The 25478-nt window shown below is 40.2% G+C and overlaps 1 protein-coding gene and 1 long non-coding RNA gene across 26 annotated transcripts in view; one reads left to right on the plus strand and one right to left on the minus strand.

Moving 5' to 3' along the window:
- The window catches only part of SYBU (syntabulin), a 117534-nt gene that overhangs the window by 43159 nt on the left and 48897 nt on the right, over nucleotides 1–25478 (minus strand). For 16 of the 25 annotated variants that reach the window (XM_067017889.1, XM_067017904.1, XM_067017898.1 and 13 more), the window contains 2 exons: nucleotides 5751–5948; nucleotides 3264–3323 (listed from right to left, as the gene is read on the minus strand). In XM_067017889.1, the coding sequence (XP_066873990.1) occupies nucleotides 3264–3323; nucleotides 5751–5948 (258 nt within the window). The remainder of the gene's footprint in view (nucleotides 1–3263; nucleotides 3324–5750; nucleotides 5949–25478) is intronic. The other 9 variants (XM_067017900.1, XM_067017910.1, XM_067017909.1 and 6 more) reach the window with 1 other exon arrangement.
- Nucleotides 9772–20530, plus strand: LOC136792958 (uncharacterized). Its single transcript, XR_010837594.1, has 3 exons — nucleotides 9772–9798; nucleotides 14028–14081; nucleotides 20500–20530. It is a non-coding gene; the product is annotated as an uncharacterized lncRNA (long non-coding RNA).

Here is a 25478-nt window from a genome sequence, read left to right on the forward strand (position 1 = left end):
TTTTTTCTGAAGAAACAAACTGGGTAAGCTGTGAGTCTCCTCTTTGTAGCTCGAGTTATTATAAGAATGTATGTCCCACCCGCACCCCATCCAGTAAATTGTCTTTTATTTCACAGAACTAACTTTGAAGTGAAAGGGACAATGCTTGTGATAAGCACGGGAACAGCTGCAGGCTATCGGCTGTGTGTGAAAGAGCCTCAATCTACTAAGGGAACCAGTGTTGATTAATCATTAACCCAGTTGGTGCCTTCCGAGTTTTCCAGCAAATGCCTCTGAATGTGGGAAAGCGTCTTCTTAAAGTAACCCATCCTCTGTTATTGTTGTGAGGTTATTACAGTTCATCTGGCCAGGTCTCTGATTTCAAAAGCCTGGGTGGTGTCTGATGACAAGGGAATACTAACTTAGTCTGAATGCTGATGGCAGAGGTGACATCTTTCAAATGCAGATTTCAACATTTCAGTTTCTAAATGTGGGTTTCTTTTCAATTATAGTGACCCTCACCATTTGCTCTTGACCTATCTCCTTAACCGGGAGGTGTTTTTTTTCTCCCTTTCACATTTTCTAAATATTTGTTTAAATTGTGTAATTCTTTCCCCAGCTCTCCCACAAGCCTTGTGTAGGAAGGATTTAGTACTTGCATTTGTGGAACAATGACACTGGGTCCTTTTCTCCTTTGAGTTAAGATGCTCCCCAAGTAGAAAATCAAGCATTAAAGGAGGCCCAGGAATGTCATTTAGTGTCCTAGCACAGAAATCCAATCAGGCCTTTCCTCTCTAGGTGAGAAAAATCTCATCAGGAAAACTGACTGTGAACTACATATAGGAAAAGCACCTGGGAGAAGGAATGGTAGCACCACAGATCCCTCAAAAAGTATTGGGATTAACGTATACACACTACTATATATAAAATAGATAACTAGTATGGACCTACTGTATAACACAGGGAACTCTACTCAATAATTTGTAATGACCTATATGGGAAAAGAATCTAAAAAAAGAGTGCAGGGCTTCCCTGGTGGCGCAGTGGTTGAGAGTCCGCCTGCCGATGCAGGGGACGCGGGTTCGTGCCCCGGTCCGGGAAGATCCCACGTGCCGCGGAGCGGCTGGGCCCGTGAGCCATGGCCGCTGAGCCTGCGCGTCCGGAGCCGGTGCTCCGCAACGGGAGAGGCCACAGCGGTGAGAGGCCCGCGTACCGCAAAAAAAAAAAAAAAAAAAAAAAAAAAAAAAAAAAAAGAGTGTATATATGTGTATGTATAACTGATTCACTTTGCTGTACAGCGGAAACTAACACAACACTGTAAATCAACTCTACTCCAATAAAAAAGAATGCCTTCATTCCCGTCCTTTCAATCTGTACTGCATCCCAGATTTATTGTAGTTTTCTGCCTTAAATGATAAGGTCCCTAAGAGCAGGGGTGATGTTGAGGTCCTCTTTGCTTACCTTTCCCATGCTCCTCCCACGCTACATATGATTCCTTGTATACTCTACTCTCAAAGAAGTATTTACCGAACACCCACCTGATGACAGACATTGTATTACACTCTGGAGATTCAGTCTTAAATGTGTGCTGAGTTGACATGAAAAAGGCAAAGCCATTATTCAACTGAACTGCAGGGATGTTTTCTTCCGCTCTTTGGTGGTAATTTTTAATTAAATCTGCACAGGCGTTAAGTGATAGAAGCCAAAATGACAGAAGGCTCACTGCCTCCAAGAAGTTCCAACACGAGTCCTGCTTGGAGGCAGGCAGGGCTCTCATGCTGCGCATGTGCTACAGTTCCCTGCTGGAGAGCTGCTGGCGTGCTCAGCTCACCTTTCTGAGCCCTTCCTGGCATCCTGTGACACAGTTCTCTTCTCCTTCTGCATTAGATACTCAGTAAATATTATTAGCTTTTTATCTGAATGACCAAAGGGGCATTTCATTAACTCCTTTCTGAGATGAACAGCAGTTTCCAGAATCTAGAACAACGGACCTAAAATAAAATGGGCCCAGGTTAATGTTAAAGGGCCCTTGAGCATCTGTATAAGAGACACTAATTGCTTGCTATTTTAATAAACTGGTATTGGTCCTAATGAGTCAATTTATTTTTAAAAAGTAGAGCGCACATCAAGAGCGGAAGATGAGTTTAGGCTGAGGGGAGATGGTCACCTGGGGACGGAGGAGGTGGAACATTTTAACCGGAGAGCAGTATCTTCTTGTGGTTTAACAGATTATGTCTCTGCATTTTATAAATTTTGGAGTCACCCAGGGGCCTCGGTTCCAGGATTTCCTCTCTTCCTATTTATGAGAATGACAGATTTATTCTGCTGAAAGTTCAGAGAGCTATAGGTCACGGTGCAGATTGTTCTAAATACAAAGAGCTTACTGTCCAGAACTGGGGCCCAGTCAAAAAAGCTCGAGCAATGGTTTTTAGTGATGACATTAGGAATTTCAGGCAACTAAGAAATAACCTTTAGGGACCCCGGTGACCTTGATAAAATGCAAATAAATCAAAAAATCATGAGGTCAGCACTGCTTAGGTGATATGTTTGCCTCTGAGCAATTAAATCAGAAGCAGTTGACAAAGGCACTGTTTCAGGCTCTGCCTCTGGGCAAGGGTCATTAAACTAGGAGTCATAAATCCTAACAAAGGAGACCCATGAAACCTCAGAAATAGTATGTGATATTTTGTGCGTGTTTTTCTGGAGTATGGGTCTGTGGCCTTCACTATTCTCAAATGATCCATTATCAAAACAGCATGAAGAACAACTCTTGTTTTCCTTCCTCCCTTCTTCCCTCCCTCCCCCCTCCTTTTTATTCTTTTTGTCTGCATTTTCTTCATGAAAGCATAAGGCTTAAACATTCTCAGCAAGACAAGTAGCTGATCTTTAGCAAGTGAGGATCTTCTGTAGGAACCAGACTTGCTCAGGGTGGATTCTGTACATACACATAGGGTTTTAAGTCTTTCGTTAAGATATGATTATTCTTATTATGATTATTGAAACAAGGAAGGGCAAGGATAATCTTAACTGCCATTTAAACTTAGGTTGTTCTTGCTACACCACACTTTTCTCTTTTTTCACTGTTTCTTTATATTGTCCCCACTGTCAAATGTTTTTGGAATGGGGCCAGGGGGTGGAGGGGTGGTGAATAACAAAAATGAACTGATTTCAGGTTGCATTCAAGTCCTACAACACCTTCACAATAAAAATCTCCTTTTTCTTCACAATCCATGAAGCGGCCATTCTTTCCTGCAGCATTTCATATTCTCAATCCCATAGCCTACCTTTGCTGTTGAGGTCAACCAATGTTGATTGTGCCCTCGATACACACCGGACCCTGTGTGCTAGGAATACAAAAAGAGGATGACAGGGCTTCTGCTCTTAAACTCACATCCTGTATGCTACAGAAGCAGACTCCATTGGTGACTGCTCCCAGGTTAAAAGAAAACTGAGAACATTTCTCAAAGGAAGATATACAAATAGCCAATAAGCACATGAAAAGATGCTCATCATCTTTAGACACCAGGGAAATGTAAATCAAAAGCACAATGAAATACCACTTCACACTCACTAGAGTGGGTATAATCAAAAAGATAGACAATAACAACTGTCGGCAAGGATGTGGAGAAATTGAAACCCTTATGCATGGCTGGTGGTTTGTAAAGTGGTGCAGCCACTTTTGGGAATACAGTTTGGCAATTCCTCAAAGGGTTAAACATAGAGTCGTCATATGATTCAGCAATTTCATTCCTAGGTATATACCCAAGAGAACGGAAGGCATGCACAAAAACCTGTATATGGATGTTCATGGCACCATTATTCATGATAGCCCCAAAGTGGAAACAATCCAAATGTCCATCAACTGTGAATGGATAAGCAAAATGTGGTCTGTCACCACACTAATGCAAGATGTTAATAATAGGGGAAACTGGAAGTAGTGGTAGTGAGGGGGGATATAAGAACTCTGTTACCGTCTGCTCAATTTTTCTGTAAACCCAAAATTGCTCAAAAAAAAGTCTATTTTAAAACGTGGTATATCCATACAATAGAATATTATTGAGCCATAAAAAGAATGAAGTACTAATACATGAATCTTGAAAACATTACGCTAAGTGAAAGAAGCCGAACACAAAAGACCACATATCGTATGATTCTTTTATACGAGATGTCCAGAAGCAAATCAGACAGAGGGTAGGTCGGTGGTTGCCAAGGGCTGGAAGAAAGGAAAAGTGGACAGTGACTGCTAATGGGTATGAGGTTTCTTTGGGGGGAGATGAAAATGTCCTGAAATTGGACGGTAGTGATGTTTGTATGGTCTTTTGAATATACTAAATACCACTGAAATGTACACTTTAAGAGGGTGAATTTTATGGTATATGAATTATTTCTTAATTTAAAAAAAGGAGAACTGAGCTGGGGGAGGGAGGAAGGCAGTTCTGGTTCTTGAGTACACAAGGTAATGGTTTATTTTTTGGCTATAATTACAGGACACTCTAATTCATTGTCTCTCTCTTAAATATTGGGGGTACCCAACACCTTTTTTTTACAATGTCCATCTTTCTCTTTCATGTGCTGTCTTCTCCATTTTGTATCATTCTCTTTCTTTTTTATATTTTTCCGAAGCAAAGGACTGTTAACAAATTCATCATGACTAACATTTACCAGGTACTATTAGGAAACAGGGGATATCTTCTTCACACAGTTTAAGTTTTGCTCTCAGACTAAACAACATTCTCTTTGGTTGACCAAAAGCAAGATGAAGAGTAATCCGTTAAGATATGCTATGCATGTCAATTATTCAGGAAGAACAAAAGCAGAGAGAGATGGAAGCAGACACAGGACCAAGCTTTGGCTCCACTGAAATAAAGCCATCTATAGCTCCTTGCACAATAACGATGTCACCAAACAAAAATTAGAAGACAAATGTAAGGAATGGGGCTCATGCAAGCCATTAATCTGTCTTTTCAGGCTCATTAATATGTACAGTACAACTGGTGATACTGAAGAAAATAATGCAATACAGGGGTTGTCTCTCAATGCCAATACTCAGGTCCTTTTATTTTCAAGTTATAACTTTAATTTCACTGAAACTATATTTGTTCATATACTGTATATTATTTCTGAGATGGAAAATATTTATTTATATATTGCAAATTCTGAGAACTGACCTTTTCTGATGTTCATGGCATCTCATTCACTGTAATAAAAATCTCCATTTCATCTCATAGCTTTTACTATTTTGTAATTATTGAACATTCGATGTATATATATATATATATATTGAATATATAGCAGCATATTCATATTTAACTCTTTAAAAGGAAAGAAAATAACTAGGTCAGCAAGTATGCCCAGCCCTACAGATGTGCATCAAGATAACCTGTTCTTTTCACAGTTTGTGGACATTTTAAATGGTACCAAGTAACTTCTCAGTATAATTTATGCTAGACTTAATTATATAGTTTAAATGTCTCTTAGACCATTCAGTTAACATTTCTTCAAATTTCCTCCCTCTTTTACATGTCTTTATAATGGACACATATGTCACTATGCATTCTCAATTATTAACAACTAGTACAGAAAATATTCCACTCTATGCTCTACCTCCTTTACTAAAAAAACAAAAAACAAAAAAGATGTTTCTGGGTGCTAGGTACAGCATTGGTTTGCCCTACCTTGATCTCCAGGTGTTTCATTTCAAACTTCATTTGACATGTCTCTAGTCCTATTGCTCCAATAAGGACATGAAGAGTTGACGTGCACTCACTCACCTGGCTTTACAAGGCCTGACTTTGGTTCCTTCTTAGGTCGAGCTGACTGGATGCTTCCCTCACCAACCATTCCAACTGTGCATTTCTTTCTGGTGAAGTCTTCATCACTGCCAGGGCAAAAGCCAACGGGGCTGCTGCCAGCATCCGAGGGCGTTTTCACGGGAGATACTGACTGACTACTAGGGCAGCCTGTGTCATCTGGAAGACAAGAATCAATGAGCGTTTACTGAGGAGGGAGGAAATCGATGGTGGCAAAGGGCGGGCAGGCAGTGAGCCACGCCCACACGCGCTCACACACGTACGTACTCTGCTCGGCAGGCCCGGGTTGACTCCTGTGGGTGGCTTGCCTTTTATTTTCCATATTCTGGCCAAGCGTGTTAACAAAGGAAACATCAGCTATTATAAAACATATTTTAAGGCAAAACCTTACAAGATTTTGCATCACAAATATTTCTGTAACATTCTTGTTGCAAAACCTAAATTAGTTTGCTCTGACACTTGAGGTAGTATCCTGTTGGGTCGTAATCGTCCGTAAATTTTTGATGGGGTAGGTAGTAAAACGTTTGCCAGAGCAATACAGGATTATTCACATGAAGTCTTCGGGGCTGTCGGTGTTTGGAAAAAGTTACTTGACTATTACTGACCACACCCAGTTTTTGATTACTGGGCCCATCAAGTGGTTAACAGAGTTTGATAGAGGCCAGAGCTGGCTTTAGGAGTTCAAGGAAGCAGAAGGCAGTGATCCTGTTTTATTATCAAATGCACTCAACCAAAAATACATCAGTCAGATATCTTGCTGCCTGGGGTAAATGGGTAAAATAAAAATGATATTCAAATTAAAAATATTCCCTTAACTTTCAAGTTATATATCACTACCATGGTCATTACTGTAAGTTAATATGCATGATATGAAGTGACCTGTGTAGATGCCTATTAAGAAAACAGGAAAGTCACATTGCTGACTCCTATAAATGCTTTCCATATCTATTAAATATTTATAATGGTTGGTTAATTCATTTATACTGTGGTGAGAACTGTATGGGAATTTAAAGCCAATCAACATTACTTAACAGTATGTCTACTCAAACTAATCAATTAGTGGTAAATCTTCACTGCTAAATAATTCTTTATTACATGGAAATATTTTGCTGTCAGAGTTATTTTAGTAACTAAGTGGGCAAAAAATGAATAAGGACATTTAGTACTAATAACTTTTAGGACTATTACACTTTTATAAATATTAAAGGAACTAAAATAATTTGCCCTCTATCAAAGGCTATCTTAAAACTTCATAGCTTGAATGAAGACAGAAACAGAAGTAGTTCTGAATAAAATATACTGGTTGCCTGAATTAAGATGACTAGAATCCATCTAAAAAGTAATTGCCTTTGCTTCATTTTTGGCCTTTATTTCCATTTTTATTATGAAATATCTAAGTTCCTAGAACAAAGTGAACTTGGCACTAGTAAAATGATGTATTGCTCTTGTATCTTTTTTGACTTTTGGACATATTAGCCTATATAGGACCTCAATGGTCTGTTTCTGGAAGTAAATGGTTTTCAGTGCACGGTTCATACCTTCTGTCTTTGTTGCTCTTTTAAATGTGCTATGTTCTTCCTGAATCGAAGAAACTTTGGCCCTGAACCACTGTGATGAGAATCCTCTTGGCTGCTGCTCAGCTATTCCGCTATTGTCCCTGGCTTTCTCCTACATTTGCATGTCCCATGCTTCAATCCAAAGAAATCTGAGCTGCTTTCAATCCAAAGAAATCTGAGTGCAAAGTTGCTAATTACTCAGACAGATTCCAGCACTTTTACAAGGTTCAACAGGTCTGCACATGGCCTTGGGGGAGCCTGGTTCCTGATTCCTATCCCAAAGCAGAGAAGCTCAAATGATTGAGGTCTAATCATCCAAAATTACCTATTGTCTTTAAAAGTATTTCCCTATGAGTCAAGTTCCATAAATTACTTCTTTTAAAAGAGAGATGGCCCAAATTAACAAAAATCCATGCTTCAGATTCTCTACCCTAAAAGGTAATTTTTCTTGAGAACTCTCAGACTCAAAGGGACAAATTTAAACAATTTCCAGTATTGAGAAACACTGTCGAAATTGCAATTTAAGTAAATAGAAAATGAATGTGTTTTGTTTGGTTCTACTATCATTTTGCCAGAGTTAAATAAGAAGGAATGTGGATATGCCATGTTTTCAGTACTGGTCATTTCAAGAATTAAGTACTAGGGTCTGATTAAAAATCGGGGACTGAAGTTATTCAGAATGGTGGCAGTTTAGGGAAGGCAGTAGCAATTTTTCACCTGGCATGTATGCCTCACCTGTCATCAATATTTACAGCCAATAACTCCAGGGGCAAGGACTGAGAAGATGAATACCTAAATAAATCTTTAACTTCAGGTTCCTCGTACAGCATTTGAATCATTACCTAGTAAACAAGTGTTCATTTATCACCTCTTAACTGTCTGGTATTGCACTTCACATTGTGGGGGAAACGAGAGGGAGATGAGACATCGCCTTTCATTAAATAAATATGTATCAAGTCCTGGCACTGAACCAGCCACAGGCACTGTACCCAGCCCCCATACTGATGGAGCTTATAAGTAAGTAAAAGGGGTTGGTAAATATCACTTCCAGCACATAGGTCCTGCTAAGTGTACTTAGCTAGTAAACTGCTGAGTCTGTTAAGGGAAATCCATACCCAAGAAAAACTGAGTTATCAGAGAAGCTTGGGGCATTTGCCTGTTTTGTCTAATGGGACCAACACTAACAAAGGAATCTGGTTTGGGAAAGGGTGGGGCCATTAATCTTCCTACTACAGAGACCACACTTTAAGTTATGCAAAGTAAGCCCCGAGCAAAAGCAACAGAGCTTCAGCACTAGAGAGTCATCTGGTCACCTGTAGCACCTGAGGTATTTTCCTCTGTGCAGCACTGAAGAAGTGGTTATTTTTTCTACAAGTCTTATTTAGGGCCCCTTCCCTACTCCCCTTCCCTCCTCTTCCTCTTCCTCCTTTTTAACTTCATGATCAGAGCTGGAAGCAGACCACCAGTCCAGATGAAGATAATATTCCTTTCCAAAATGCAATGCAAAATATTCTTAGCTCACATTTACTCCAAGATTCTAAGAACAGGGAGCCAAGTCGATGTTCTTTGCTTGTTCATGCCTAATTTACTATGGGCCAAACTACATGTGGATCCAGCACATGTTAAAGAGATTTATTTATTAAACCTGCCTCAGTTAAACACTTTGTGTGTGCCTTCTGTTCCTTGCTGCTACCTTGACTGTTGAATTTGTCTTGTAGAATTATAGCTTTTATTGGTTATGTTACTATAAAGAAATTATCAATGAGAAAAATTTCTAATATGACACCATGAAGAAACTGGTTCTGGGCAGGAAACGGCAGAAATCCTGAATGATTTACCCAGAAAAGTGTGGGTTGTTTCAGATTTCCAGAATGGAGAAGAGTAAGAACATTTCAGCCCCGTTTTAGCATAAGGGAAGCTTTCCTCCAAAGCTTTAGGAAGAGAGTGTATGAGACTCTCAGTTCTACTGGAGAGAAATGAGTTTTTCTTTTAAAACACACTTAAACACACACCCCACACTAGCTCTTACGTAGTTGAGTTTTTACATTTCTTTCTCTACTATTCATGGTAAGTATAACTTCATTAAAAAATATATACACGCAACAGGACCACTTTCCATGTTTTACACAGTGTGATCCATTTGGGATGGATCCATATGAGATGATTTCCTTCCAGGGTCAACAATTTAAAATCCCATTTACTTGGGTCCGGGATGGCCCCTGGTGGATCTCAGGTAAAAGTGACCCACATCAAGGCCACATCTAAATGATCACCATCTGCACTGAAGGAGACTAATTTACATGCTCTGTTTTATTTATACTGAGGAACAAGTTCTTCCGCTGATTTGTTCTTCTTTTATTTGCTTTGAATACATCAACCCACAGGATTAAGGATAACTGAAGAATATTTACAGATCCAGGAACCTCCAGAAGTTGTGGCTCACCCCAAGTGCTGTAAGAACTATACTACTAACTAGTTTCCAAATTGTTCTAAGGGAAAAAAAATTTTAAGGTCTATAAAGACAGATGAGGGAAGCAGACATCTAATATAACTTTGTAGTCTGGAGGTTGTTAAAAAATGATTTTTAATCTATTTTCCTCTCCCTTTACATTACAAGCTTTTTGAGAATATAGGATATAGTTAATAATTGTAAAATGACTCTATTTATAATTCTGAAAAAAGTGTGTATAAGTATCTTTTAAGATAATTTGCATCTTATTTTAAACGCACTAAAGAAACTTGCTAAATTAAAGAAAATCTTCTGTTGGGTTGTTAACATTTTAACAGATTTTTAAATTATAAAAGTAATAACCCTTAATGCAGAAGATGTAGCATACAGAAAAGTACAAAGAAGTAAAAAAAAAAAAAAAAAAGGAGGGGGGGATAATATTTTCCTATAATTGTACTGCCCAGAAAAAATATTTAACTATTTGGCATACTTCTTACTGATTTTTGTTTGTTTGTTTGTTTGTTTTGTGGTACACGGGCCTCTCACTGTTGTGGCCTCTCCCGTTGCGCTTACTGATTTTTTATACATATGATTTACTTGCTTGCTTGCTCTTTGTTTTGTCAAAATTTCAACATACATTATAGTTTCATCACTCTGTTATCGAAAATTTCTCCCTGGAATTTGTCAGGCTAGAAAGAAATAAACTATTAAGACTAACAGTAGCCAACAAAAGGGGCCCCACTGGCCAAAGATGGAATAATTTGAGCATCAAAAAGAATAATAAATGCAAATGACTGATAATGATTGGATATACTTTAAAGATCTATGAGTTCATAGTAATACAAAATAAAACTAAAAAAAGAAAGGCCCTTTCAACTCCCCCAGAATCCCAACCCACTGGAAATCTTTGGAAGTGACCCAGGGGCCAATTCTTTATATTGAAATTTGGCAATTAAAAGGAAAGAAAGAATTAACATATATCCTGATTGTAGAAAACGTTACTGGACAAACTGTATTTCAGGATAACTTAAATCGCTCATTGATATTGGAAAGTTCTCCCTTACAGAAGCATTCTGGTTAATGAAAGTAGATGGAATAGCAGAAAATTACTACAGTTGCCCCTTGAACAACGTGCAGGTTAGGGGTGCTAACCTCCATGCAGTCAAAAACCCACGTGTAACTTAGCAGTGGCCCACCACATATGTGGTTCTATACCCAAGGATTCAACAAACAGTGGATCATGTAGGACTGTACTATATCTCTATTTTTAAAAAATCTGAGTATAGGGGCTTCCCTGGTGGCGCAGTGGTTGGGAGCCCGCCTGCCGATGCAGGGGACACGAGTTCGTGCCCCGGTCCAGGAAGATCCCACATGCCGCGGAGCAACTAAGCCCGTGTGCCACAACTACTGAGCCTGCGCGTCCGGAGCCTGTGCTCCGCAACGGGAGAGGCCACAGCGGTGAGAGGCCCGCGTACCGAAAAAAAAAAAAAAAAAAAAAAAAAAAAAAAAAAAAAAATCTGAGTATAAATGGGCCCACACACTTCAAACGCATGTTGTTCAAGGGTCAACTGTATTTTGCAATTATTTATCATGAAATACTTGATTTAGGCAACAAACATAATGGATGAAACCATCAGACAAAAGGCTGATGGAGAGTCTGCAGTAGAGGGACCAAGGCTTACCCATTTGTACCAACTGACTATTCTTAGCATAGCTGACAGTGGGCTAACAGACATATACACCTTCTGATGGGATGTGAGATGAAGCACACAGCATCCTCCACATTCTTGCCACAAAAAAACTGTCCCTGAATCTAATCAAGCTTTAAAGCTAATGTCCACCTTATGAAATAGATGGAGAACAGTAATGGGGTAAATCAGGGGTTGGCAAACTGCAGCCTGCAGGCCAAATCCTGTCAGCTGCCTGCTTTTGTAAATCAAATGTTATTGGAACACAGACCAATACTCTACATAGTGTCAACTGTGGCTTTCAAGCACAAAGGTGAATAATTACAACAGAGATCATCTGGCCAGCAAAGCTGAATATATTTCCCATCTGGTCCTTTTCAGAAAGTTTGCTGGCCTCTGGGTTAAATGATACCACGAGGAAGCAAACAGGCACTTTTGAGACAACTAGGGCTAGTAGCTTCAGTGTTCTCTAGTGTACCAAGGAATTATGTTAAATTCCTTGTTAAATTATGTTAGTAATGAAAATGGCACTGTGATTATGTAAGAAAATGTCCATTTTTTTTTTAAGAAAGCATGCTGAGGTATGTAGGTAGACATGAAATAACTTGATGTCTGGATATATGCTTTAAAATGCTTCAGCAAAGTAAAAGAGAAAAGAGAAAAAGGGATAGATGTAGCAAATATGAGAGCATCTTGCTATTAATCTGGATAAAGTGGACAAGCAGCTCATTGGTGTTCATTGTAGTATTATCTCTTCTTTGGGTATGTTTTTAAAAGTGTCAAAATGTTTTATTTAATTTCTCAAAAACATTATTTTAAATAAGTAACTATTTAAAATAGGAACACAGTTATTTCTAAAAATCAATTCCTTCTTGTAGGGTATTCTAGGATGTTTCCAATTTTCTCACTAGTATTGAAATTGCTTTAACACCACATTTTACAGATAAATCTCTTGTCAAAATTTTTATTATCTCATAGAACATATCTCTAAAAATGGATTACTAAGACTTCTGAGAAATTTGAGGCAATTTATATTCCTATTATATTGTATGAGAGTATCCCACTTATTAAATTCCTGCCAATAATGAATACTAGTTTGTTTGCATTTTTGCCAAGTTAATAATGCAAAGTGTATTTCTGATGTTTTAGCTTGCGTGTATTTAATTATCAGTGAGGCTTAATGTCCTTCATATGTTTGCTGGCCTTTTATTTATACACTTATCCTATGTATTGTTCATGTCCTCTGACAACTTTTCTATTAAGGTGTTAAGGAATTCTTATTGATCTGTAAGAAATCCTTATATATGAAAGGCATAGCCCTTTGGCATATTTCACCAAGTTTGTTTACTTTTAGTTTATAATGTTTTTGACAACCGACCTTTTCTAATTTCTAGTTGTCAAATCTCTCCATATTTTCCTTTGTGATTTCTTCCAATGCTTTAATGCTTAGAATGTCCTTCTTATTAGCTCTAAGATCAATTAACTACTACCTACATTTTCTTCTAGATTTTTATAATTTCAGTTTTTATTATATCAAATCCATCTGGAATTCATTTTAAAATGCAGTGTAAGGTTAGATGTTAACTGTACTATTATTATTATTTTCTTAATTTTTAGGAAATTTATCCTTTCCATATTACTTTGAAATGCTTTTCTGATAAAATTTTGACAGCAATGAATATTTTTTGCAAAGTGAATATATATATACACACATATATACATTTGTATATATATATTTTTTTAAATCCACATTTTAAAATATTAGGATTGCCCAAAGTGTGTGTGTGTGTGTGTGTGTGTGTGTGATATAATTTCCTGATATTTAACTAAAGTGTCTAACAACCAGTGCCATCCAACACATTTGGTGGCAATTATGATGACCAAGTTCCTACTTCAACTTCCTTGTAACCTAAAGATTACATATAAAATATTTCTTCAAACTCCAAGAAACATCGCTAGAACTTCTGGTTCACTTCTGAATTTAGATCTCAGAGCTCATTTGTTTTCCAAAATGCTGAACTAAACAATTCCAAAAGACATACTTAAAAATAACATCAGGCAGCAGAAAACGTGGTTTTGTGCCATAATGTCTTGAAACATTCAGTTATGGTTTGATGCTGTTCAATGTTCAGTTGCATAATTTGGAGGAAGAATCATTTCTATTTTAAGGAAACATTACTTTAAACTATAGAGAAATCTAGTTGATTCTCATGAATGACAAAACTGTTTACAGACTATTTATTCATCCATTCAACAAATATTTACTGAGTATCTGCTACGTGCCAGACACTGTTATAGGTGTTACTAGTCTTACTGCTCCAGACACTGACATTTTTTAAGATAGTCCAATGGAGACAGATCAAATGTCACAGCTTAAACTCATGGTTAATCTGAACCCTGTGAAATTCTTACTACAAACCATTCAATGCTCTGAAAGGATGTAGGTAGGTAACAAAAGTAACATTTATTAAGTAGCTAAGTAGCTACTATGTGGCAAGGATACAAATTTTTATCATATAATTTTAATAATATCTCATTTTTATAGGTGGAAGAACTGAGGCTCAGAGAGGTTAACAAGTCCAGCCACACAGCTACTAAGGTATAGACCCAAAGATTCAAACTCAGGTTTGTCCGACTGTAAAGTCCTTGTTTTTCTCACCACCACAAGCTAACTGTTTTCTAAATTTTCCCACCTATGTTTGTTCCAAGAGGAAACAGCAGAAATTCTGGGAATGCTCAAATTAAAAACAGACAAAGGAAGCCGTTAGAAAGAAGCCATCCCATCACAAACAGACCACAAAATTGGAGGCAAGAAACTCTAGTTGTTTCCAGTTTTTGCTTCAACACAGTAACCATTTAATGCCATTTAATTTTGCATTTTAGGCTTTCAGTAGCAAAACTTGAACTTCTATTCCTTCACCTAATTTTAGCATCTTTTCGGAGGGAGAATTCACAAGTCTACAAGTCTCCACACTAATTTTGCTTCAGTATTATACAATGTGACACTACACAATTGCCAATGTTGAAGTGTTAGAATCTCATTCCTCCATCCATCCATCCATCCATCCATCCTTCCCACAAATGATTACTGACTTCCTATTGTGTGACAGATAGTCTTCAAGATATTAGAAATGTAATGACGACCAAGACTCTAAGATCCTTGTCCTCAAGGAGTTCACATTCTAGTGGTGGAGACAGTTAATGAAGAAGTAAAAAAAAACACATAGAGAAGAAATTTTGATTGTGATGTACTGTTAATGAAACAAACTGGGTGATATTATAGAGACTAGCTGGGTGGGGAGTTGGAAAGTACTTCATTAGACAGGTTGCCATGGAAGGTCCTGAAGAGGTAATTTGAATTGAGACCAAAAAAATGAGAAGGAAGCAATCCTGGAAAAGGCTGGGAAGAGGAAAGTCCAGGAAGAGGGAACAAGGAGTTTGGTGCATTGAGGGAACTGAGAAGAGGCCCGGAAAGTTGAGGGCAGAGAAGAATTGCTGATGAGGTTGAAGGCAGGTGGAAGTCCGAGCACGTGCAGGATTATAGGCAGGAAACTGACATTAATCTCCAGTGCAATGGAAGCCATCGTGTGCATTAAGCAGGAGATGACCATGATTGGTCTGTGGAGAACAGACTGAATTAGGGATGTTATGTCTCGCTAATATTTATTGAGTGCCTACTAAGTACCAGGTATGTTTAGAATACTAAGCACTTACTTAATGCATTTAATTAACTTAATCTCTTTGAGACAGACACTAATAAGATAGGCATACAAAACCAGCACTAGAGTTTAAGCCACCTCCCTGAGGCCACAGTAAGCCGTGGGTATGAATCCAAAGAGGCTATAACTCCAGAGGCTCCTTCTTAACCCCTATGCTGTGTGACCCCTTTAGGAATGAAGGCTTAGAAGCAATAAACCCACGTGGAGACCCCTGTCATAGTAGAAAGGAGAGATGACACTGGTTTGGGGTGGTAGTAGTAAAAATTGAGAAAAGGAGATGGATTGGGGATACATTTTGGAAACATAATTGGAAGCATTAAGATATGACAATGAAAAGTAGGAAGGGGTCAAGAATACCTTCTAGGTTCTTTGCTTAAGCAATGGAGAATATGGTGGTGGTCACTTCTGAGTTTGGAGAAAAATGGGTTTATGAGTTGGTGGAGGGTGAAATTAAGAATTCTGGTTTTGATACGTTAAATCTGAGACACAAATTAACCAGGACACTGGAGATATCAAGTAGGCAGTTGGATGTGTGAGCCTAAACCTCAGAGGAGAGGTCGGGTCGGGGAGGCATCACCGTCCTACAAGTGAGGAATTTAAAGATTTGAGCCCTTGGGGAGGGCAGGAAGAGAGGAGGGCTGAAGACTGAGGCACCTGACACTGTAAGGGGGGAAGGGATGGGGTGGAGCTAACAAAGACTCAGAGGGTGGGACCGCAGGAGCCAAGGAGGAAAATCTTTCCTAAGAAAGAAGCTTGTTCAACCGTGTTGAGTGCTGCTGGGAAATCAAGGAAAATGAGGACAGACAAGAGAATGTCAGATTCGCCAACGTGGTCACTCACGTGCTGGACAAGGGCAAATTACGGAGATAGGATTTTGGAGAAGTTTTGCTGGTGAAGAGGAGCAGGGAAATAAGACGGCAGGTGCAAGGTGATGAGGGGTCAAAGGGAACTTAATTTCTCTGAAGGATGTGTAAACGCAACCGTACATATGTGCCGATGGAGGTGAGCTTGTTAAAGTAATTGGAACAAAGCACCTCCACGAAGACATGCAACCGACGTCTATAAAAACCAAGTGGAGAACTGAGAAATTATTTAATGAACATTTCCCTGGTTTCTTGGAGACAAAATAATCATTTCCCATATAAACATTCCCGGGATTTCTGAGCTATTTTGGAGCCTTGAGTGCTCCCATAAAAGTCACTCTGGTGCAGTACTGGGCAGCAAAGGAGTACGTGAAGTGAAGTGAGTTGAGGCAAGTCCATTTCTTCACAGGACTCGTGCTTTCTCTCAAACAAGGGGCTCTACTTGGTTTTCTACCCAGCGCCAAGTTGTCTGATTTGTTTGAGCAACCACAGGAGGAATTTGGAGGGGAAAATATCTTGGTCCAAATAGTCAATGTAGTATAATGACACATTATCTAGGAGTTTTGGTGAGGGAGCAGCCGATGCTGAAATTGGGAACCAGGGTGGCTCTGTCACTGCCAGGAGACAGGTGAGCTCCAGCAGGGGGGTGGGGAATTCTTCTGTCTCGCTAGCTTTTATTTCTCCTGCTCTTTCTTTCACAGGGTTATAATCTTTCCAAAACAGGGATGTTACTAATACTTCTGATCTTCCCTCTTCTTAGTAATATGAGTTTATTTGCAGTTTCTAAACCATACCTTTATAAAGATTTGGTTTTTTTTAAGGTTCCTTGTTGGGAGAAGATAGCAGAGAGGGAGAAGGGGAGAGGGAGGGAGGCGAGCTGGAAGGTAGGAAGGAAAGAATAGACACAGACACTAAGAAGCTATCTCTTGATCTCTGGAGAACCTTGTAAGAAGGAAACTGCAAACCACTCTTAGGACACCTGAATTAAAGTGAGCTCTTTTGCAGCAATGTAAATCCTTTCCCCCTTCCTTCTATTTTTTTCTCACATTGAGAATTTGAAGATAGTGCTTGTCAAGATGGAGTAAGGCATAAAAATGGAGACATGTTAAAGAACATTAAGGGGGCTTCCCTGGTGGCGCAGTGGTTGAGAATCCGCCTGCCGATGCAGGGGTCACGGGTTCGTGCCCTGGTCCGGGAAGATCCCACATGCCGCGGAGCAACTAAGCCCGTGAGCCATGGCCGCTAGGCCTGCGCGTCCGGAGCCTGTGCTCCACAACGGGAGAGGCCACAGCAGTGAGAGGCCCGCATACCACAAAAAAAAAAAAAAAAAACATTAAGGAAAAAACAATGCTTACTATACAGTTTGTGTAATTGCTACAGGTCAATTTTTTTCTATTTGGAAAAAAAGGAATTGTTTTAGGGAATATATGTGAAGCATGGTATTTACTTCACTTTAAAGAAAAGGTACAAAGAAAGGAGAGAGAGAGAGAAAGAAATACGCTCCGGAACAAGTTAGTTCCAGTGACATTCACAAAATGAAATTCCGAATTTTGAAAGTTAGCCTCAGAGATGAAACGTCCATCCACAGAAGAATGGCTGAATAAATGAAGGCCCTCCAAACAGTGGAATACGAGTTGTCATTACAATGAATGGAGGCACTTCTATGTACTGACAAGCAGTGACAGGTACAGGGGCTGCCCGAATACACATTCCTGGAGGTCAGGAGTCCTGTCAGCGTTGTTCATCCCTCTAGCTGAGCTCCTAAGATAGCACCTTGCCCACAACAGGCGTTCAGGAACTATTTACTTAAATAAACAGACAGGGTCACAGGTCAGTACAGCATGATCTCACTTGGGCAAAAAGCAAAACAAGATAAATCCTATAAATGTGATTACATCCACTCTGACATATGTGTTTGCACATGGTTATTAGTTTTGAGCTGAAAACATATAATAATTAGCATTAAGGAAAAGATAATCCTCACAAACACCTCAGAATACATAGAAGGGCAGGTTAAGGTCCACAGGGTCTCAAGAATTCTGAGAATTGGGTCAGCGTCTAAGATGAATCCTGCCTTCAGGGACTCCCACACTAAAGAGGAGAGAGTAAGAAGAAGCCATCCAGGAAAGAGGAGGTGTCTTGTGAAAATTCACACGGAGCAGGGAAAAGCTGAAGGATGGGTTTCTAGGGGATGGGCGTGAGCGCTGGTCAAGCCCCCATCCTGGGCACTGGCAAGTTTGGTTTGGGTTCCCTCAAAAGAGGGAGCAGTCAGCCCAACGAGACTGGCTTCCTGGAGCCAGAAAGTGTAATCCGGGCAGCGAGTGGAGGGCGGTCACCAGGAACATCCAGCAATGCGCAGAGCAGCTGGGCAGGATCCCGGCTCTGGCAGACGAGGGGCTGCACTGGGTCTCCAGAGCAGATGCCACAGTCCAAGCCCCACAGTAGCGGAGGTTTGGGGCGGTTACTGTGAACAGGCACCAGCAAAGCCACCTTACACTACAGGCACGCCCACCAGCCTTGTGGACCCCAAGCACATGCATCTCCCTTGGGGTTTCTCGGAGTAAAATCCACCCGGGCGGCGGGGCGGGGTGGTGGCCAGGGTGAAGTTGAGTCCTGGGAAACGTGGGTATGTGGCTTTGTGCTGAATTCCTTCTTGACTCTAAACTGGGCTGCTGTGATCTAGATGAAGTGGGTGCCATTTCCTGGGATGGGAATTCAGGGGGGATGAAGAGGTGAAGACAAAGAATCCACCGTAAGATTTGGTGGAGGGCACTGAGAACTTGGCAGGTGTCACTTCAGTGGAATAGGAGGAGGAAAGCCTGATTGGAGTTGAATAAACAGAGCTCAGAAATCACTTCCTCCAGAAAGCTTTGCTGATACTCCAACCTTCCAGTTCTCCCACCACGACACACAAAGTGTGTGCACACCTCACACACTCATATACACTCATACACATGTATATCACTCATGACATACACACACACACACACACACCAATCACACACACACATGCACCTCACACACACACCTCACACTTACATATACACACAAAAAAGTAAACAAATAAAAAATAAACCAGGCTGCTATTTTTCTCCTGGCTTCCGAGTACCAACTCTTGAGTGGGGTATTTTCTGATTTTCTTAGCAAGAGAGCTCTCTTCTAGCTACCACAGCACTGGAAGCATGGTCCTGTTACACGAATGACCCTTTTTGACATTTAGAGATGCTGAACTCCTCTGGACAGGAATGTTTCCTTCACTGAATAAACCTATTACATTGAGTACTGGATACCGTTCTAGTTGTTTTACTTCCCCAGCAACTAAGTATCCTACTCTCAATGCATTAAATGAATGAAAATATTTCCCTTGTCCTGTTCTCCTAATTATACCTTCTACCAAATTCCAATAAATACTCATTAAGCAACCACTGTGTGTCAGGTATAGCGCAAGGAACTATAGTGTTCCTGCCTTCATGGAGCTTACAGTCTGCTGGAGAGTCAGGTAACTAAATATGAAAATTTCAAACCAGGTCACGCGGTCTGATAGAGGAAGCATAAAGAAGAAGCACCTAACCTAGACTGTGAAATGTATCCTTCAGCTACCTACCCTGACCTAGGAATAAACTTACCTATATTCACCTCAGGCCTTTCTTTTCTTCCCGTATGTGTCTTTCTTGGTCTACCTTGGTCTTATTACAAAGCTATCACTTCTCTACTATTTTCAATCTCTCTCTCGCTCTTTTTTCTTGTCTATTTTCCCTCAGCCTAAAAACTTTATCAAAATGTCTGTGCTTTGATAAACACCCTATCTTTACTTTAAATGCAACACTGTTTTTATTCTATTTTCTCTTTCCCATCCCTGCTAAGCTTTCAAAAAAAGTTGTCTACACCCTATTTTGTACCTCCCATTCACATCTCAGCCTGGTGCAATCTGGCGTCCATCCCCAGAGTTTTCTGGGACTGTTTCTGCCTACGATCCCTGATAACCTAGTGGGCTCATCTTTGAGCACTTTTACATACACACCTTACTTACTCTTGCTGCGACCGACATCTGAACCTGTTGGCTGCTTTCTTCTGGGAACACACTTGTCCTTTGGGATTGGAGACACGCTCACTCCTGGCTCACCTCCTCCCCCCTGTTGCTTGTTCTCAGATGCCTCAGCGTCCTTTTTCTGAGTCCTCTCGTTTTATCTCAGAGTTCTAGCCAGGGTCCTCTAACCTTCTCCCTCCACGTTCTCCCCTTGCGTAATAACAGCCATCCCCTGTATTTAGAAAGTTTGCTTTACAAAAAAAAAGTTTGCTTTTCACTTTCAGGAAAGACCTACATTCGCACTGTTTTCAATAACCGAAAGAAATCCGAAGAGAATGTTTGCTTTTATGAAAAAATGCAAATATCAAAAATAGCATTCAGCATCTGTTTTGTATCGATCTCTTGTAGAGGTAGCGTGCAGCCGAGCAGTGAGTGTGGCCGCAGAGCTGGTCCTCCAGGAACTACAACTTGGCATCTCGGCATCAAGCTGCCAGAGCTTTGAACTGTGTCTGTTGCCTCTGCGCTTTACCTGATTTTGGGCATCCGTTAGCAAGACGTGTCCTAAGGTGACTGCTTCTTCGCCCTATGCCATTTCTGCTTTCAAAAGGTTTCCTAGGATGTTCTACTTTAAGATAGTGAGGAAACCTGTATCGTCAAGTCCCTTCACTTCAGCTACCAACATCTCTGACTTCTCTTCACAGCTCCAGACCTTTATCTCAAATGCAACAAAGCCTAATCTGAACTCAATCACCAGACTCATCCTTCTCCCCAGTCCTGCTCCTCCCTTTGGGTTCGTCCAGTGGAAATTCAGACACCATTCCACTTGTAATTGGTGATTCAGACACATATGTTCTGGGGCCAACTCTCACACATATTATTTTATCATTTTTCACTTAGACTGTCACCACAATGGCCTTCAGACCAGGCAGCCTCCTCTGCGTCATTCCCCGTTTCCTCCTATCCACTCTCCAACATGGAATTAGAAAGATTTGTCTAAATTATAAACCTAGTCATAAACCAGACAAACCTTCCCTGCTGAAAACCCTTCACTGGTTCTGGAAGATGTTTAGCAATTGCAAAATGGCAGCCCGTGTGCCATAATCCAACTACTTATGTGTGCTATTTGGCCCAGATAGTAAGAAAAAAAAAAAGCTGAATTTTAAGAATTCTGAATATTGCTAGAAGGGGCACACACTGTCCAGTTCTAGACTCTAATTCTATTGTCATCTCTCCAGGTGGCCTCACTCTTTACGTTACTGGTCCAGCTCCTGTACAGACCCTGGATCTCAGGGGTCAAGTTTTTCACACAGCAAACAAAGCCGTTCCTGACCTGGCCCTGCTCACCTTTCTAATCTCATTTCATGCTTTTAACTCAGGTCTGCTGATGCCAAGGCTCATGTTTATCTACTACACCACACTAATGAATGCTACTTCTTTGAACCCTTGGGCTTATGAAATGTGAGAGGCCAATGCAGATAATAAATGCAGCAAGAAACTCAAATGACAAGGAAGGAGTATGTGTGGAGTGGGTGTGGGTAAGAGGGCCAGACACAAAATCAGTGAGATAAAGTCAGTTGTGTGGGAAACACATCCAAAGATGTGTCATCCCATTTATTTTGGTGTCAGGGTTAAGGCAGTAAAATAATTGATTTTTCCAGTCCCTGTGTTTTATTCATCTTTGTAGCCTTAGCCTGATCCTTAGCAGGCACTGAATAGATGCTTATCGGGTAATACACTTTTGTGGACATTTGCAAGAAGTTGAATGTCCTGCTACTCCCAGGCCTCCGTTTCTCTTTCCATCTCTCAGTATACCTACTGGGTGTTCAGGGTACATTCATGTCGTACCCAGTACATCTGCTTTCAGTGTACCCCAGATAATCCTAATACCAAAGTAAGTAAATGAAAAAGAATTAAAAGTATGGCTAGAGATAGTAAAGCCAGAGAGAGGATTCCATAGGAAAATAAAGGAAGGAAATGCTTTCTCCTCCCTTTTGCTTTTCTACCAGTTGAGCACAAGTTAAACCCATTATGTAGACATAAATAATATTATTGCTAAGACTAATGGCATAGGAATTGTAAATACAGAGTGAGAAGCTATCATTTCCAGGGAATGTGGAAGTGTTTTCCTTGCCTCATGCTATGGGTTTAAACAGCTTGGCTGGCCACCACTTCTGCCATCTTTGATCCTTGCTCATCTTGGGATGCCACTGGGGCATACCCCTCCCATCCCTCATACAAAAATCTCCAAACACATACAGAACACAAAGCATGAGGCTCAGACTTCAGTAGGCATAAGAGTCATCCAGAAAGCCTATAAGATATAGATTCCTGGGCCCTCCCATCCTGAGACAATAGGCTCGGGGGGTGCCAGGGCATCAGCATTTTTAACAAGTTTTCCTGGGGATTCAAAAGCAGACAAACAAAATTTCTCGGAAATTGAAAAACAATGTCATAAACACGAGTATTGTACAACATAAAGGATTTTCATGTTAAGTACCATGATTTGCTCTCAGGCATGGTCCAATTCCAACATGATTATCTTTTACTGTTCCCATTGCTAAGTAATTTTTTTTATTAAATGTCAAAAATTTTGCTCTTGTCCCCCTGATTGCAGTTACCACATCCTCAAAGAAACATTGTCTGTGTGCCCTTCATTTGTAACCTATTTCGCTGGGTACTTTTTTTCTGACACTGAGGCAGCTAAGCACCTGAAATATATATTATGCAACAGTGCCTAGGTCCCACACTCATTAAAATGATACTAAATTCTCAGGGTTTTTGTTTTTCCTCTTCACAGCAGGTTGGCAGTCATTCACTTATAGTGTAATTCAGTATTGCAGCTCACTCCAATCAGTTCATCTCAACTCTGATCATTATGTTCAAAGGCTTACTCTATCCAGATGCCAAGTTTCCTCAACTGGACAAAAGCACAGCAGAAATGTTTCTGTTTGGCAAGGCCAGGGAAATTTTTGGAGGCATTATCATGCTGCGGCAGGGCACCAGTCAGGTTATAATTTGCCGTAATTGTTCTTCCCACAAACAGCAACAGTGATTACCTCTAGGTCACTGGCACTCAAAGAAGGATTCCTCCTCGGCCACTGTAATCCCCAAAGTACTTTCTGCAAACACCCTACTCAGGATTAGACTGCGAAGAATCTCGGATTCTGTCTGTTCAGTTGATTGATCTGGTACATGTTTCCTAATGGGTTAAGTCATAAACTTGACTGTGTATGTGCGTGCACATTAGAAACATGGATATAATTCAGGGAAATCACTAGTCTCCCATAAAACCATCAGTGCATGGTATGCATCATTTCCCCCACCTGCCATGTTTACAAGGCACCCCAAGGAGAACTAGCCTAAAACCTGGCAATCCATCTGCCTCCTAGTTCTAACGGGTAATTATTGCCTCATCTGAGCAAAGAGAAATGTATGTCATGCTGCTAACCACGTCAGGTGACTGCTCTATGTGACTGACTTGCCCAGGTCATTAGCTTTTCTAATAGAGGCTGGAGTTGTGGCACAACAAACACGCAAACGCAATGCACTATCAACAAAAAAAAAAGGGGAGAAAAATGCACAGAGGCCTAGATTCAATGGGCCACACCCAGAACACAAATCACAAATAGGGGTTTTATCACTTCTCCTGGGCATGTTAAAACAGGAAACATGGGGAGGGGGAGTGAGAGGGAAGGAAGATAGGGTGATTTGATGCCAAAATATTGGTTAAAAAAAAAACTGACTAAAAATAAAAGAGAGGACATGAAAGCTGGGTTTTGTTTTGTTTTGTTTTCTATTAACTTACTAGTAACTGTACTTTCTTATGTATTCTTTTTTTTTTTTCCTAAGAAAGCATTAGTTAACATTCATTAAGAACGTACAATGTTTTCCTTGCCATGCACACAAAATAGGGCCTGGTCTCCAATACAATATAAGCTTAACTGTGCCCACCTGAGGTCATAGTGACTAAGACCCAGTACAAGTTGTAAATAGACTCTTTTAACAGGAGAATGACGTCCAAGTGCAAAATGGCACGTGCTGACAAAATGCACAAAACATATGCATCTCTTCAGAGAAATTCTGCTAATAAGAAGCTATTAAAAGAAAAGCTCTGGGGACACGCCCTCAATGAATTGCAAAAGGTCACATACAGCTTCTTCCCTCTGAAATGAGATAGAGACAACATACAAATTAGCACATAGAATATCACATCATTAAATGTTCCTCTCAAGGCTCCTGTGGGAAGGAAAAGGAGAAGGCAGTGGAGGGAGGAAAGGAAAAGTAGGTAAAAACGGGCTTTTAATCTCACAGACCAGTAAAAATTAAAGGAAAAACATGAGGGTGAGGGTGGAGGCCATTTCAACATAGAGTTGTCATTTATTTTGCTGAAGTACAACTCCAAACACTGTTTGGATTTTTTTGTTATAATACAAATGATAGGAAAGCCAGTCTCTCAAAATAAAGGATAGTCTTTTATACTAAGTAAAGGTAACTTTATGTAAACTCAATGAATTATCCTTCTTTTAAAAACTGAATCTCTTAGGACATTTGATGCTCTTCACAATTAATACAGCCTTTGATACAGACTTAGGGAAAGACGCCAGTTTGTAGTTTTAAAACTGTAATTTTCAAATTAAATTGCATTGTGTTTGAGTAACATGTCTCTAATTTCACTATCAGATTGTAAGAACCCCTCTAACTCTTCATGTCCTCTTTCACATTAGTGAATGTGATGATTTATAAAGAAAACAAACTAACGCACAACAATCACAGTAGGTTATGAAGTCACAGCAGCAACAGACATCTCTAAATTATCTGAGTTTCATCCTAGCAGAGGATGGTAGTTTTCATATGTGCATGTACCTTGCTCTCTGACCTAACCGCCACGGTAACCGGCATGTGTTGCAGCTTCAGTGTTGAAGTGGCTGGACTAAAACCAGCTATTTCCCCCTGCTGGTTGGACGTGTTGTACAGTCTCTACCTCACTGCCTGCAGCTTTAATACTCCCCACAGTACTCAACCCATTTATTTCCCATCCACCAACTGACCTCCTAAAGCATCATTAACATGCCCCCCAAAGACCTTGCTCCTGTCAGTTTTCGTCAGCACAGCACTCAAAAGCCGTCATGGGGCTTTACCAGGGCTCTTAGGAAAGGAAAGCAAAGAACGACAAGGCATCAACCCAAACCTTGGGGAACAGCCAAGCAGGAAGATGAGACCCAGGAACACAGGGAGTCCTATCTGGAGGCAGGATTCAAGGCTAAAGATCGAAAGGCAGGTTTATGGACACCCATCACTAGATGCTTCTGCTACTCAACTAGCTAATACAGCAGAAAGATCAATATCTACTTTCAATTTTCATGTACAGCATTACGGCCTTAGTGGGA

The sequence above is a fragment of the Kogia breviceps genome, chromosome 17 (genome assembly GCF_026419965.1).
Source record: "Kogia breviceps isolate mKogBre1 chromosome 17, mKogBre1 haplotype 1, whole genome shotgun sequence".
Classification (NCBI taxonomy): Eukaryota; Metazoa; Chordata; class Mammalia; order Artiodactyla; family Physeteridae; genus Kogia; species Kogia breviceps.